General features: G+C 34.0%; 2 protein-coding genes across 4 annotated transcripts in view; one reads left to right on the top strand and one right to left on the bottom strand.

Annotated features, from left to right (window-relative positions):
* The window catches only part of LOC142335168 (uncharacterized), a 33,965-nt gene extending 29,958 nt beyond the window's left edge, over positions 1–4,007 (top strand). For both annotated transcript variants that reach the window (XM_075383538.1, XM_075383537.1), the window contains exon 4: positions 3,716–4,007. In XM_075383538.1, coding sequence (XP_075239653.1) covers positions 3,716–3,918 — 203 coding nt within the window. In that variant the 3' untranslated portion in view covers positions 3,919–4,007. The remainder of the gene's footprint in view (positions 1–3,715) is intronic.
* A 320-nt stretch (positions 4,008–4,327) lies between these two features.
* Positions 4,328–15,919, bottom strand: LOC142335167 (uncharacterized). Of its 2 annotated transcripts, XM_075383536.1 has the most exons (3): positions 15,571–15,616; positions 8,159–8,249; positions 4,328–4,901 (listed from the first exon to the last, which is right to left on the bottom strand). In XM_075383536.1, exon 3 carries the CDS (start codon positions 4,862–4,864, stop codon positions 4,409–4,411), a length of 456 nt encoding a protein of 151 aa, XP_075239651.1. In that variant the 5' UTR covers positions 4,865–4,901; positions 8,159–8,249; positions 15,571–15,616; the 3' UTR covers positions 4,328–4,408. The 2 variants fall into 2 exon arrangements, with proteins under 2 accessions (XP_075239651.1, XP_075239648.1); XM_075383533.1 differs by lacking the exon at positions 8,159–8,249 and having other exon boundaries at positions 15,571–15,919.
* Positions 15,920–16,293: the final 374 nt, after the last annotated feature.

The raw sequence follows: 16,293 nt of genomic DNA, 5'->3' as shown, positions 1-16,293 counted from the left end.
TGTCTAGAGCAGCAAATCGGCCAGATTTTCAAGATGGCAGATAGGCGTCTCCTAGGCGTGAGTCATTTTCCGCAATGAGATTGCGTTTTTCATTTACTGGGGTCAAATTAGCTGCTGAACAGGTGGAAGCTATACGGTCGCGACTTCTATCGTGCCTTGAAAACGCATCTCCCCTTTCCATGGCAGGCAAATGCATGGTCACCAAATATGTCCAATGTACCTGAACTGCAATAAAGACATTTTCTTTTTTGATCGTAAACCGCGATCCCGAGCATGTATTTGACACTGATTTGAAATTCCTTAGCCAAAACGTGTGGACCTAGAGCGGGAATTGAAAGCGCAGCAAGACACGCGCAAGAATGACGTAGGTATAGTGGTTGGAGTCTTGTTTTTTCCCTGGTTGACGTTTGATTTCTTATTAGAGCAGCAAGTTTATGTTTATCAAGTGCTTCTTGGATCTTCTTTTGCGTGTGCAAAAATAGATTGAACCGTTCAACACACTGTTGTAACTTATTAAAAGTGTCACTTTTTGAGAGACGCCTACATGTTATTTTGTTGACCAGCTCGGTTGAGGTTATTATTGAGCCCACAAACGCTCTTTTGTAATGCTCTTGTGAATGTCTGACGCCTAGTCTTGACAAATTGATAGGTAATGAAGATTGGTTCCATGCGTCATCACCAATAAATGATCCCAAAAATTTGATCCAACGTTTTTTTTTGGCCTTCATCGAAATTTTTCAATACTTCGAACATCTCGTTTGACGGGGTGTTGGTTCGTAAAGTGTATAATAGTTTCGGTTGTCCCAAATAGTAACGAAGGAAACCTAATGCACATTGGGGATCGTTTAGGTGATGTAAATTGTCCAGCATAGATAAAATTTTTGTAACTCTCCTCCTCAAACCAGAAGCGACAAATTCTTTTGAACCAAACGCAGCGCCCGGAACTTCGAAACCGTTTCCCAAATTCCTTTTTACTGCTTGATCAACGGAGGAAAAAAATATTAATTGAACACAGCTCACATTTGTCTTTTCTCAAGATTAGACCTCTCTCAGGACCTTTTTTGGCTAGGATTTCAAGCGTTTGGTGGATCTGACCTTCAGAGTCAGCAATAAACCCATTATCTAAGTGCCAAGCGTGCTGTAACAAACTCGGAGCTGAAGTCTTGATCTGCTGTATGATTGGTCATAACGTCAACGAGAACAAAAACGGTCCCAGCAGATCACACTGCCGAACACTCTATTCACTTTGAATGATTGCACTGTTATAAAAGAGTGGTGTGTGCTGGGAGTAACAAAAACTGGTGAAGGCGGCAATTCCAGGAATAAATTCACAAGTCACTTTTTGTAAGTGTGAACGCTTGACTGAGTTAAAAACGTTTTGGAAATCAATTTGAAGCACGCGACGACTGAACACTAACTATGTTATCGTATGTAATTTTAGAGAATCGAATTTCACAGTTAAACACATAAAACTCTTGATCTAAAATGTTGACGACTGACCAAAGAATTTAACCAAACAGCAGATTCCATGTTATCTGTCTTTTTCTGGCATTTTTGTTGTTTAGCTGAAATTAAAAAATGAAGTCCCATGTGATTTCTTCATCAATAAGCTACATCAACCCTATGTTCTTATTCTATGTTTCCTCTACTTGAGCAGCAAATTTTCTTCTCTGGGAAATTTGACAAATTTCAGTTGACTTCATAAATCGATCGTTTCTCTTCTTATAAATTACAGATTTGCGAAATTATTTTGGCTCTGGATTTTTTTTATTTATTGACTTACAACATGAAAAAACTGTTAACAAAACAGATTACATTAGGGGCCCTAAAACAACTGATTAGAACAACTAGCTGTAGAAAAGCATTTCAAGACAAATTATCATTACATTATGATTCTGCTGGTTTGGGAGAAACCATTTCGAGACAGTTAATGATTCATGTGAAAAACCCCAACCTTCAAAAGCTTTCAAGAAAATTTTTTCTGAACATGACTTGAAAGCTTTTGCAAGAGTCAATAAGATTGAAGTAATATATTTGTGAAATATAAACACCGCCTATATTGAATTTTCTTGTAGTTCGAGGGACACCCGCAGGCCACTTTCAATCCTTTTATAATCTTTAAGTTTGTCAAAAAAAATGATGCAGTGCTTTTTTACAGTGCAACGGAATTTTCTTCTAATTGCTCTGATATTGTTAATTATGGTATCTACTTCAAAAAACATATATGTTTGTTTAACCGACTCAATCATTTTATGCCGATGAGTATTTTTTTTTGAAACGTTCGATGGAACAGAAAGTGATCGAGGTGTTTTAAAAAGCTGAATTATTTTTGAATTTTATTTTACTTTGACTTGATACTACTCAAAAGCGTGAAAATGATTTTTACATTAACAGACGTAGCCCAATAAAAATAGCATCGATTTCTAGCAAGTAGAAACATTGAGACGAATGAAGTTTTGAAAAAAAACTTTATAAAGTTTATACTAATATAATATTATCGCCAATCTCACTTTTGTCACAAAAGCCCAACAAAAATTGCCATGATAATTATAAAAACTTTCTACCACTACTAGTTGAGAACTTGACATATAAAAAGACCACGCTCGACAAAAAAAAGATTCACAAAAAAACTTGACACAATTTTCCTATCGGAAATTTCTGCAACAAATCCATCGAACGCATAAAATTTTCGCAAAACAATCTTATAGCGTCAGATTTCTATTTTAACCAAAATGTCACAAGAGAGATACACTCTAAATTCGAAAGTATTTTAATATGCACTCTATGTAATTCTTCTCTTTAATTCTTTTTAGTTCCAAAAAATTATTTAAAAGAAACGGTCAGAATCTGTGAATTTGACTAGGCGTAGCATTCCTTTTATACTGTTCTTCTGATCTTGAAAATTATAAAATAGTTAGGATATGTAAAAAATTATTATTCAACGTACTAACGTCGATAAATTCAGTTTTTTTAGATAAAGAATTTCGCTTTTAATACTCATGCACCTGCTTCTCTGAAAAGATGCCTCATTTTTAATCATTTTAAATTATAAACATAAATTATATAAGTATAATAAATTATATAAGTACATTTAAATTAGTAAAGCCAGAAAAAAAGAAATTCTACAATTAAGAAGACCAAACCTGGATTCTAATTGCACTTGAAAAGGTTTGCTCTTTTATTTTTAAAAATTGTATTTTCGCAAGATTCTAACTGTGTAGCCGCACCGCTTAAATTTTGTGAGTACTGAAGTCTGTCAAAAACGTTCGAGTTTGTTCAAAATTTTCGTTCCACGCTAAGTATTTGGTCTAACATTTTATCGACTAATCATTTCTAACTGCTTTTCGAAAAAAACTTTGTAACAACAAATCGGAAGACTTGACAACACTTTTCGTTGAATTCCAGACCTTATATGACGTAGTGAGAGGAGTTCTTACCCCCAGTTAAGCGAAAAGTGATAGCACTCATAAGAAATATACTAAAACAAGTTTAATATTGACAAGATATGGCCATGCTGCATGGCGCGGCAACATTGAGATATGTAGGAACACCTGCAAAAACTTACGAGATTAAGATCCCGGAAAGATTTTTTGACTCCTGCAAGAGTTATCAAGATTTTGGATGTCAACGCACTCAAAGTTTATCATGCCTCGTATCACTGGAACCTGGAACCACGCTTTCAATGAGGTCTGTGAAAATAATTTTAAATGCACAGGTGAGGCAATCAAGGACCTTTGGTGTGACCCCTCTCACATCTTCATAGACGACAGCTGGTTCAACCTAGAGGACCCAAATGCCAATGAGATGGTACTGGAGGTGGAATGTGCAGGCGCAATTAGATGGATATACATTGCAGGCATTCCATTTCACACTGCAGTTATCTACGATCACAACCCAGTCAAGCAGAGTTACTACTAACCAATCGGTCATCTATATCTGCGCACTAAGTATTGTAATTTACAGCTGCATGTTTAATAATGAAAGCTTAAAATTTACAACTTATGATATCTCCTCGTTTTGAAACTAATTCATCAATATGAAGTTCTTACTTGCGCTTGAAATGGTCTCTGATCAGACTATCCTGTAATTTGAGGTCAACCAAACAATGTAATTCGAGCGCAGAACAATTAAATTTGTGCCTGAGCGAGTCTATTCAGAATTCGGTTTCATCTGGGATCTCAAACAATGAGTGCTTTTGTTGCCTAAAATTATTCTTATATGGGTGTCCTGGTTACCTTTTCCCGAACGATAAGATATCTCGCAAAATGAGAGCAGAGTTTCACCGAAACGTACTTGCAGAAATCTTGCAAGATAATCATCAGGTCTCGCCTGGGCATGATAAAAGTAGTAACTTCTAAAAAGTTAAACACAGGAAGATACAATGAAGTACAAACGTATAAACATATTATCAGTACTCCGCTATAATTTTCAACATCCACTTGTAAAAGAATGGCACACTTGCAAAGAAACTGCCCCCATTGCAGAACTCGTCAACGGGGAAAACTTTGGACCGGGAATAACTCGCCACTCCATACAAACAGTCAGGAATTTTGGTCCCGCATTTGAAAGTATAAAGGGGTGCTCCGTCGTCATAATGGCAAATGCTTGTATTCCTAATAGCTCCATCAACGCAAATGTTATCAGCTCTACACCATTTGAAATTGAAAGGGTTTGAGTCTGAAATCATTGTAGATTGGTAGAAGAAGGTCTCCTGTAAGAAATCAGGGAGAATGAATAGTTTTTGGGATACAGTTCCACGTCCACAGGTACCTAATCGTTGTCTGACGGGCAGGTAGGGAACGAGTTCTTTGCACAATCGTAGAATGCGAGAGGACTGTTCAATTGGATGGTAAAGTCTGACCATGGCTATGTCATCTCTGAATCTTGCATTCCAGTCAAACCTACAAAATATGTAAAAAAACATCTACCGTTGCCGAATTCAAAGGTTTTTTTTTCCATTTCACCCCAATGAACTTACCCTGATTTGCCCTTATTCTACTTATCCCTAAAATTGAATCTTAAATGAACGAATTATACGATGAATTAAAATCGGGGTGAAATGACATGGGGTGAAACTATGCTGGGTGACAAAGGTGGACACTAATTGAACATGCATAGAAAGTGGCGGCAGTTCACAATAACTCACTTAAAAAATCTGGAGAGTGCATATTTAATGCATGGAAATAAATGGTATAAATCAGTTAAAAAGCAATTAGGGTATTAAGCCAAACTTTAATGTATTAATATTTATGTGCAATGTATTAAAAAATAAGAGGAAACCAGCATCAAAGACGATGGTATTTAGTTCAAAAGTGAAAACCGGTAGTCGTTGGTAATGATAATAATGAAATTTTCTGAAGGATCAATAAAAATCTATACTAGATGAACTATAACGTTCGTTAGTCTGGTGGCTGGATTATGATCATTCAATATATAAAGACAATAAAGACAATTTGCGAATTTCACCATGTACCTATTTTATCAGCAAAAAACGTTATTTTCACCCACCACACAAAACGTATGATCATTTGGATTAGAAATTTTGCCGATTGAATCATTTTTATTTTTTTTCTGGGGTTTTAAATTCGGATGTTAATCTTGCAAGATCTTGCAAGATTAACATCATCTTGCAAGATCTTGCAAGATTAACATCATCTTGCAAGATCTTGCAAGATTAACATCCTTTTGCAAGAATCTTGCAAGATCTTGCAAGATTAACATCGGGTCTCGACCAGGGTAGAGAGCACTATAAAGAGCTTGGTCTGGTTAAGTGTTGCCTCTAACAAAAACAATATTTTCTTTCAAAAAAATTATTACAAGATTATTTTCAATTAAGCTAATGTATCTAATGTTGTATATGATTATTTTTCGGCCCGCGTTTTTTTACATTCTTTTAGCCATACTTTTCATTCATCTTTTAGTTATCTTGTAAAGATCTTGTCTCCATTAAGGATGTCCCTTCAAAATGACTTCCACAAGAGTGACAAGAGCCAAGCGCATTACTTACAGTTACAAAGACAACAACAACCTATTTGTTTCGGTGCAATCTTCAGGGACGAAAAAATTTTCAGAGACGAAAAAAACCACAGACATATAATATTATTTGATGCCAAAAGCACCACTGCAGACAATTGTTCTTCTCCGTAAGCAGTTAATTGTTAGGAAGTAATTAGATGTGGCAAAATTAGTCGGCAATATTTCAAAAAGTCAGCCTTTAAAATATCCCGAGGACGAAAAATAAACAAAATATTTTTTTTGCTCAACAAAATTATTCGGAGCTTTGGTTTGTTGGTCTGAATTTGCTTCATTTAAAAGAATTTCAATTAAAACTCCCTGCTGAAATTTTTGAAGTTTTCTGCTATTGTTTCTTAAAAAAGAACTGGAATTTCATGCTTAAACCCAATTTTGTCTCTATAATCCTTCAGCTCATTCATTCCCACGTAACTTTTCAATTAGCTTGTTTTCATCATTTTCATTGAAGAATAAAACGTACTCAAAAACTGTTCAATTTGATGACTCGGCCCACGAATGCAGGTTAAATTTGTAGATAAAACTGAGCATCTATAATAATTTTTCCGATTTTTTTTTAAAAATTGTATTTCACAACGCAAGTTATTGCACTATAAGCGATATAAATTGTGAAAAAAAGTTGATTTTATATTCTCAAAATGTATCGCAGTACAACCACTTGATTGCTCAAACAAATTTTTTTTCGAGCTAATGGTATGCCGTAAACGATTTCATCGCGTGCACTAAACTCATAAATATGAAAACTCGACACATAAAACTACGAGTTGAATATATGTAGGAAAAACCGTAAAACAAACGCAAAATTATGTAAGATCAACGCATGCAAATGCTATCTATCTCAAATTCAACTCAATCTTTAATTTTTTTCCATATATGTTTGAATTTTTTGAGCCCACACCTCGACACCGTTTTGAGTTGTTTGCGCATGTATTTTTTGCAAACGAAAAAAAACATGCCCCACGTATTACCAGTCTTTTTGCACTCCCAAGATGCTATTTTTAGTCCTTTGAGATCTTTCAATTTAGTGACAGAATTTCCGTTTCCAGTTGTCAAAAACATTGGTGCCAAAGAGCTTTTCCTATGAAAGATAAGCGCAAAAATAGTAAAAACGCGCATTATTATTTGTTTGCTTACCCGGACCCTAGTGCCATTCTAAATCAGTACTGATTCACCATATTCCAAAAGTAAAACTTTAAATCGCTACTGAATCATAGTGTCAAAAGGGTAAAATTACTTTGCATTATGTTCAGACCAAACGCTGAATCAATTTTTAATGAAACTATCTTGAATATAATACACGTAGTTTTTTTTTCAATGATCATAACAAAATTATGGAAAGAATTTTTGAGTTTCGGATGAGTTGATTTTTTTCATGACGCCCTAGGAGCATGATATAGCATTTTTTTCTGAAATCAGAGCAATTCGGCGAAAATCTGAACCAACCGAGTGAGCCTGGCAGATGTTAGTGTCATTCAAACAGACGAATGAAACTATCAGCCTCCCTTCTGTGATAACTTATGTTTTATTGTTTTAGATCCTCGGATACCGATGATTAAGCGGCCTAGAAGGGAGAAGCTGAGTTTCCTTAGGGAGGCTATACTATCTGCCAAACTATCTTCTTTTTGAGTGGAAAAAATTTTTTTTTAATCTGGTTGCTAATTAAGCTTGAAATCCGATATGAAATCTTCTTTCCAGTAAATTTTTTATACAATATTTTGCGGAAACTATCCGACAAAATACCACCTGTGATTGTATATTTTTGCTAAATATTTTGATGCGGAAGCTTTCTCTTAAATGTGGGTAAATTAGATTTTCTGCAGCAATTTATTATGAGTTGATTTGACTGGTCTTTTCTGTTTTCCCCCTCCCCCCACGCTCCTTTGCACCCCCGTGATTATACATAATATCAAAAGTTTAGCTACCGTACATGTTTTAATTTCAAAATTTCGCTGCATCATTAAATTGTAAATGCCGTTTAGGCGTTATTGCATATGTAAGTGTACGAAATGCAAAAAAAATGCTGCAATATGTATAAGTGGAGTGTGCAAATGGACATGGGGCAATAACAGAAAATGTCCATCGCTTTCAGCAGTTTATTACGGCGGAATTCATTCGCCAATGCACTGACCCATTCGGAAGGAACCAGCCCACGATAGTGTGTTTTCGTACTTTTGAATCCTTTTTTGTGAAGTCACCCACCTCCACGTACACATTCGTCCCTAAAATAATCTTTTTTCTGGGCAAAAAATGAAGTTCTCATTTTGGTTCTTTAATTCAGGTAGAAACCGACTAAGGAATGTTTTTCTATTTCGTTCTTCCGTCTGTTTTATTATGAGTTCCTGTAACCATATCTAGAAGTTGACCGTAGCGACCAATTTTGGCTACAATGAGTGAAGTTTCCCGGAGCAAAAAATTGCCATCGTCACCAAAAAGACAATGCTCATCATTTAATGAACACTCTAAAATTTGTAGAAGAAAAAAAAGGGGTCGCTATGGCCTATTGCTGTTCCGCTGCGATTCCGCAAAAAGGACAAATAATTATTAATTAGCACAATAGACATTAAAAAGCACAATAGACACGAGGGGCAGAAATAGGCTAAGAGGACTGCAGGCCAATATTAATCATTAGCAGGTATCAAATTGCTAGAGGTCTACTTGTTTGCACCGCAGTGCTTAGATTGGACAACGGCCGATAATGGATTCCCTTTTTCATACATAATCCAAAAATTGAGCGGGCTATGATCTTGACGTGCAAAACAAATGATTTCTACTCATATTACGGAATCCTATAATGGGTTAATTTCGCAAATACGGCGGATTTTTACTATTGGCATTCGCTTTCATTTTGTATTAATGATGAGCAACATTAACATTGGGATTCTGGATGACAGGGTATTGTGCATTCTAACTTACAAGATCAAAATTACACAGGAATGGCTTAAATTAGTATTTACTGCAATCTTGTTTTCGTCTTGCGTGATGCAAACTTGATATTCTAATGAGCTACATATTTTTACCACTTGTCATAAAGCACCGACACCAAGTTACCCTCACCACATGACTAGAAACCAATTGATAATGAATCGAGAAAAATGAAACAGAGTGGTCGGCTATATGGTGCAAAATGCCAAGGAAGCAAATGGTACCAAAAAGTGCTAGGGAGAGGGTGCAAGCAAAGTTTAAAGATTCCTGGTTGAAGAGGAAAATTAGAATGTCTGATTTATCTCTTATGTTTTCTAGCACTAGTGCGTTTAAATAGATTTGATTTCTACTTTTGGATATTCTCGGAAAGAAATCGATATCTTCGAACTTAGAATTGAAGACGTTGTGTCAAGGGAGCCAAGCACCTTCATATTTCGTTTTCCCACTACCGATTTACTATCATCTATTGGAAAAATTCAATCAATTTTCCGCCATTATATATGCCGCTGCAGTTGATATACTTATTTTATCAACTGCAAAATTAAATTGTCGAATAAAACAGGTGTTGGAACGCAAGACGCAGTCCTAACAACATAAAAAATTTCCGTTTCAAAATGTGATTTTCATTTTAAAAAAGGAATGCTTGGAAAGACTTGAAAAGGTCGGAACTATTAAAAAATGGAAAAATTGCGGCCGCAATCTTTCTTTGTGAAAAAAAAATTAAAAGTTTCCTCCATGATAGAGACAAAAGAATTGAAATTGGACTGACAAAAAAGACGCGTTGTTGTCAATTTTCTGGCAGCTTATTCAGGGGGCTGCAATAACAAAATGAGATCTGCCATAGCTCTTTTTGGCTGAAACCAATTGAAACGAGGTTTTCTAAAGATTTGCCGACCGTATTGAAAATCAAATTAAGTTTGAGCTCTCATTTGCTAATCTTTATTTCTCAAAATTTGTGCTCTTCAGTTTCGAAAATAGAAATTATTTTTTTTTAACAAGGCGGCTCAATAATGTGCGATGGCACATAAGGTTCCGACCCAGCCCATCCACAAATTTGGCATAATTGTCTACCAAATGAGGAAGAGATAGAAAACCCACAAATTATTTTTTGGGAATCCCAAAAAAGCCCAAGTATTTTTCAAAAAAATTGTTTATTTACGATAAGATAGCCTCCAAAGCAAATAACTCAGTGGAGTAAAAATTGAAGCCTTAAATTGCTGTGATATGCCAAAATAAAGAAAGCGAGTCAAGACGAACAGCAAAATCAAACAACAACAACAACATCAAACATTAATTACATCAAATAATTTTTTGTCCGTTTTAAAAATCAAAATTTAATAACAAAGTCAACATACCGTTAGATAATCTTAAAACTAAAAAAAATAACTTATAAATCACCAGAAAAGATATGGACCAGTCCATAAAATAGTTTGGTAACAATTAGGAAAGAAAAGAACAAAAACAGTAAAGTTAATAAATTCGCCTATTATTTTCAAAACAGTTTACTTCAAAGTAATTAAAACAATTAGAAATCAAATGAAATATCCCAAAGGTTTTCAATTACCAATGCCTCTATAGAAGGGCATTAGGACCTGTCCTTATTCATTTCTTTAAGCGGCTAAAAAGAACAACAAAAAACAACAAACAAAAATTCAATTGAAACTAGCCAGAAAACGCTGTCAAAAAAGTCAAGCCATATTTCGGCCCTCAAAATATATTCCTTTGCGCCTTTGTCAAACACCGATATTGTAGTCTTTAGCCATTTATGAGTGAGACTAGGTAACAAGTAGACAAAAATAGAAAAGGGCAAAACATTAATAACAAAATGAAATATTTAAATAAGGTCGTTTTATTCATCCAAAGGAATTCTTTGAGACCTGTAATTATCCAGAATAATTCTTGCGTCTACAAAAAGAACGTCAAACATGACAAAAATCAAACTAATTTGCTTTTTTTGTGAAAAACCGGTGTCGAAGTCAGTAAGGTCATTACGCATTCTTTAAAAAAATGGTTTGTGAGAAATCAATCCCTTTTAACGCCTTCGCTTGACACCCACAATGTCATATTTGACCTATAATTAACGAGATTAGGTACCAAAAAAAAAGAAAAATAAAAAGAACAAACTTGCGAAGTTAGAAAGTTTTTTATTTTTAATTTTGGAAACCATCAGCTATCTTCTTATATTAGAATATCATCTCGTGAATTCTTCTATAAAAAGACAGTGAAACCTATCACTATACAGAAAATTTCATACAACTGAAATGACAAAGGAAAAATGATAGTTAAAGACAAAATTGAAAAATTCAATTAATTTCTTGAAGAAAGAAGTGCCAAGGCCGTTAAAACGATAATCTATATCTTTAAGGATTTTAATATGTTCAATTGTGTTTCATTTCGAATGCTAATAATGTTATACGAGAACTGTCAGTAATTGTCAGTAATGTGATAATGTGACTAGAAAGCATGAAAAACTGGCAAATTTCTAAAAACAAAAATGTCTGAAATCTAAAAGTATCAAAGCCAGAAAACAATAACTTCAGGCTTAAAAACGCAATCGAGACTAAATTTTTCAATCAGTAGAATGAAGAAGCCTTCTTTTTTTGCTGACACTAAGCTGCAAGTTGACCAAATTAAGAAAAAAAAGGAGGAAAAGTTCATTAAGCCATTTTTTATTTAAAAACCAAATATTTTTAAAAGTCGAAAGGATCATAAACTTTCAAGTAAAAAACTAAGTGCCTTAGCTTGGAGTTGCCTAGACAGCCAATTGAACCTATCACTCCTGATCTTTCATTTGATTTGTTCTGTTCTTTATTATTAAAAAAAGTCTTTTTTCAAAAAAAAGACCGACTGATTGCAATCCGAATTCTTTTTGGATTGTAACAGTCCAAGATTGGCCCAAAACTAGCCCTGCTAACGCCTATTCGCCGTTAAAAACTATTGATTTTTTGAATATTGCAGATATAAATAATTTTTTAGTTGAAAACTCAAAAAGATAATGCATTTTGATGATGAACGAAAAAAGCTAGCAAAAAACGGCAAAGCTTTAATTACAGAGCACTCTAAGCGGAAGTTGAAGTAGGAATAGCCCCCTTCTAAGTCTACAAAGATTGTTTTAGTGTTGTTTGGGGGTGCAGTGCCTTAGAATTTTTTTTATCAAAGTGGACTAAAGTAGCTTATTTCGTGCTGTTTTTGATGAAAAAGGCTGAATTTTGAAATGTTCTTGACGCAAAAAATAAGTCAGAATAATCAACAAGGCTTTTTTGTCCTTAAAAACAAAATCAACGACACTATTCTTAAACATTTCAACAAATTTTAGCAAAACTGACAAAAAATTAGGCAAAAATTTTGGAAAATGTGAATAAAACAACGTGAAATCACTCTACTTTTTTAAGAAATTTGAACCTCGACAACTCCCTGTAGAAAACGAAAATTAAAAGAATCTTTTTATTTCCATATTCATTCTACGCTGGACGGGCTCTCTAAAGCCGGTGTCGAAGTCAGTAAGGTCAAAACGCATTCTTTAAAAAAAATGGTCTGTGGGAAATCAATGCCTTTTAACGCCTTCCCTTGACACCCACCATGTCATATTTGGCCTATAATTAATGAGATTAGGTACCCAAAAGAATAATAAAAAGAACAAACTTGCGAAGTTGAAAAGTTTTTTATTTTTAATTTTGGAAGCCATCAGCTATCTTCTGATATCAGAATATCATCTCGTGAATTCTTCTATAAAAAGACATTGAAACCTATCACTATACAGAAAATTTCATATAAATGAAATGACAAAGTAAAAATGATAGTCAAAAACAAAATTGAAAAATTCAATTAATTTCTTGAAAAATGAAGTGCCAAGGCCGTTAAAAAGATAATCTATATCTTTAAGGATTTTAATATGTTCAATTGTGTTTAGTTTTGAATGCTAATAGTGTTATATGAGAACTGTCAGTAATTGTCAGTAATGTGATAATGTGACTAGAAAGCATGAAAAACTGGCAAATTTCTAAAAACAAAAATGTCTGAAATCTAAAAGTGTCAAAGCCAGAAAACAATAACTTCAGGCTTAAAAACGCAATCGAGACTAAATTTTCATTCAGTAGAATGAGGAAGCCTTCTTTCTTTGCAGACACTAAGCTGCAAGTTGACCAAATTAAAAAAAGGAGGAAAAGTTCATTAAGCCATTTTTTGTTTAAAAACCAATTATTTTTAAAAGTCGTAAAGATCATAAATTTTAAATTAAAAAACTAAATGCATTAGCTTGGAGTTGCCTAGAAAGCCAATTGGACCTATCACTCCTGAGCTTTCATTTGATTTGTTCTGTTATTTATTATTAAAAAAGCTCTTTTTTCGAAAAAAAGACCGACTGATTGCAATCCGAATTCTTTTTGGACAGTAACAGTCCAAGAGTGGCCCACGCCTATTCTCCGTTAAGAACTATTGATTTTTTGAATATTGTAGATATAGATAATTTTTTAGTTGAAAACTCAATAAAAAGTTCTGCATTTTGATGATAATGGAGTAAAGCTAGCAAAAAACGGCAAAGTTTCAATTACAGAGCACTCTAAGCGGAAGTTGAAGTAGGAATAGCCCCCTTCTAAGTCTACAAAGATTGTTTTAGTGTTGTTTGGGGGTGCAGTGCCTTAGAATTTTTTTTATCAAAGTGGACTAAATTAGCTTATTTCGTGCTGTTTTTGATAAAAAAAGGCTGAATTTTGAAATGTTCCTGACGCAAAAATTAAGTCAAAATAATCAACAAGGCTTTTTTGTCCTTAAAAATAAAATCAATGACACTATTCTTAAGCATTTCAACAAATTTTAGCAAAATTGACGAAAAATTGTGTAAAAATTTTGGAAAATCTGAATAAAACAACGTGAAATCACTCTACTTTTTTCAGAAATTTAAACCTCGACAACTCCCTGTAGAAAACGAAAATTAAAAGAATCTTTTTAATTCCATATTCATTCTACGCTGGACGGGCTCTCTAATGATGCCAGTCTCAACTCTCTACGATGAATATATCGATCGGCGAAAATTGACTGAACAAAAAACACCTATTTGAGTATATAGTTCCTCCCCCCTCAAGAGGGGTCGGAACAATTATGACAATATCTTGAATCAGGTTAGTTTTGACAACAAGATAGATATCTGGATTTTCAAATAATGTAATTTTACCGGAATTTTACCTCAATTTTCCGGGAAAAATTACTTGAAAAATCTGGCAAAAAATCTGGTAAAATTACGTGAACTAAATATCTTTGTGATTACGAAATTACAAAAACTTACGAAAATTTTCAGTTAAGTTCAAGTTAAAGTTCAGGCAGTGATAACTGAGTTTTTCGGGTAAATTGTGTTCTTCATTTTGCGCTTTTCAAATGGTGCTCTTCAGGTACGTCTCAGTCGCGTTCAGGTATGGTTCAGATGATAAAATCTACCCAAACTGTTCAGGTAAATTCGGGTTTTTTCAGGTACAATTACCTGAACTTGCTATGAGACAAAACTTCAGCTCTTTGAAAGAACTCTCGATCGAAAAACATCATACATAAATGCGGTTTTCAATAGTTTCTTTTTGTTTTCATCTATATCTTTGGTAACTTTCTAAGTAAAACGTTTGCGTGCTTATCTTAAGGTGCACGATTAACTGATGGCTCAAAAACAAGATCACACTGCAGCAGAGTCATACAACTAGCTGTTAAGTAATGATGAATTACTAATAGAAATGAAGCTTCAATTGTTTTTCTTATGTTCAATAGCAAACACAGAACAATTATTAAGAAAACCAAATTGATTTCAGGTAACTGTGATCATAAATCACAAATGGACAAAAAAATTTTATTGTTAAAACATCCAAAGCTGCCTGGTGTCTACCATTGTGGAAAATAACTTAATTAACGTAATTTGCTTTAGTTAGTTGACGCTAAATTTGTAATACATATTTTGTTTCAATCTGTCCGAAAAAGGTCCGAAAAAGGTAGATATGATATTCTTACAACGTAAAAACATTTCCGGAGATTTTCGACATTTAAAAAGAGATTTCCGGACAAAAATATGAAAAATGTTTCATTTTCTTCAGCAGTTAATTTGCAATTTTTATTTACTCTATTTTCGTTACTTTTATCCCGCCAAAAGGTCGAGTTTCTCATTTTCAATGTCATGATATCAATTTCATGCAAATTGGAATGTAAATTCTTGTCTTATAAAAAGCATTTTCTCTCTTCTAAGCGTGTACAAAGTGTGTGAAGTAAAAACTGTCAGAAAATTGAAAAGTTTAATCCGCAATTTTTCTCAGAGAAAAACAAACTTAGGGAAAGTATCCTCAAAGGAAGGTTTAGTTTTAAAATAGCTTTTCAACGGTACCATTTTTTTATCTCCCCAAAAGATAGCCGTCGGCCAAAATTGGTTTAACAAAAATGTTGGGTTGATATAATTTTTTTGACAGGGGATTTGCCTAACAAAATTTGGGCTGATATAATTTTTTTGACAGGGCATTGGCATAACAAAAAAGTTAAGAACAACGATCGTTTCTTCTAGCTAAAACCAAATATAAGGACGTTTTCTTAAAATTCAGCGTTTTTGGATTGGGGGATCTCTTTTATACATGATCAAATGTCAGTAAAACTCACGCTCTTTGGTCGCAACACAGTGACCCGCTGTCACAACCCATAGTGGGTCAACTATTGCTCCTCCGCAATAATGATCCTGGTCTCTGAATTTTATTTGGACAAAGAAGGGTCGAGGTCCAGTCACTGGAACACCTTTGATAATATACGAAATTGCCAATTTGTGAAAATTCTTTGACAAGCTGTATTTTGCCTCCGAGTCATGAATTATTTTAGAGCCGACCGATATTAATAAGCAGTTATAAATGAAAAGGCAGCAAAAATACATAATTACAAGGGTTAATACTAGGACAAGGTACAACAAATTTAATCACATAACAGGCTATTAAAATTTTGAAGTCCTTGAGGTTTTATTATCATCTTGACAGGTAGACTAAAGTTTGAACCTGACTGTGATTTGTTGTCAACAAAAGAATGCAAACATTGAAACAAACGAGTGGTTAATAAATGTCAAGGGGCAGAGCAAGTTCTCTTTTGCATCTGAACCAAAAATTCTTTACTTCTAATAAGGAAAATTTATTTTTGTTGTATTTCTCTCCTTAAAACTGAGTTTTAAGAAATCTTAACCATTTATTTCTCGGGATACTGGAGTAGTAGTAGTTCAGCAAGAGGGGGGGTAAAAGGATGTACCTATGTATTAACATTATGTATAGCCTCTTTTCATCAATTTTCCAAAGATGTACCTAAAAAGAGAGAGTGAGAACAAAAGACCTGTCATCTTATCAT

The sequence above is a fragment of the Convolutriloba macropyga genome, chromosome 2 (assembly GCF_964194025.1).
Source record: "Convolutriloba macropyga chromosome 2, txConMacr16.3, whole genome shotgun sequence".
In the NCBI taxonomy this organism is placed as follows: domain Eukaryota; kingdom Metazoa; phylum Xenacoelomorpha; order Acoela; family Convolutidae; genus Convolutriloba; species Convolutriloba macropyga.
Note: the sequence above shows the minus strand (reverse complement) of the source record. Positions and strands in the feature narration are given on the sequence as shown.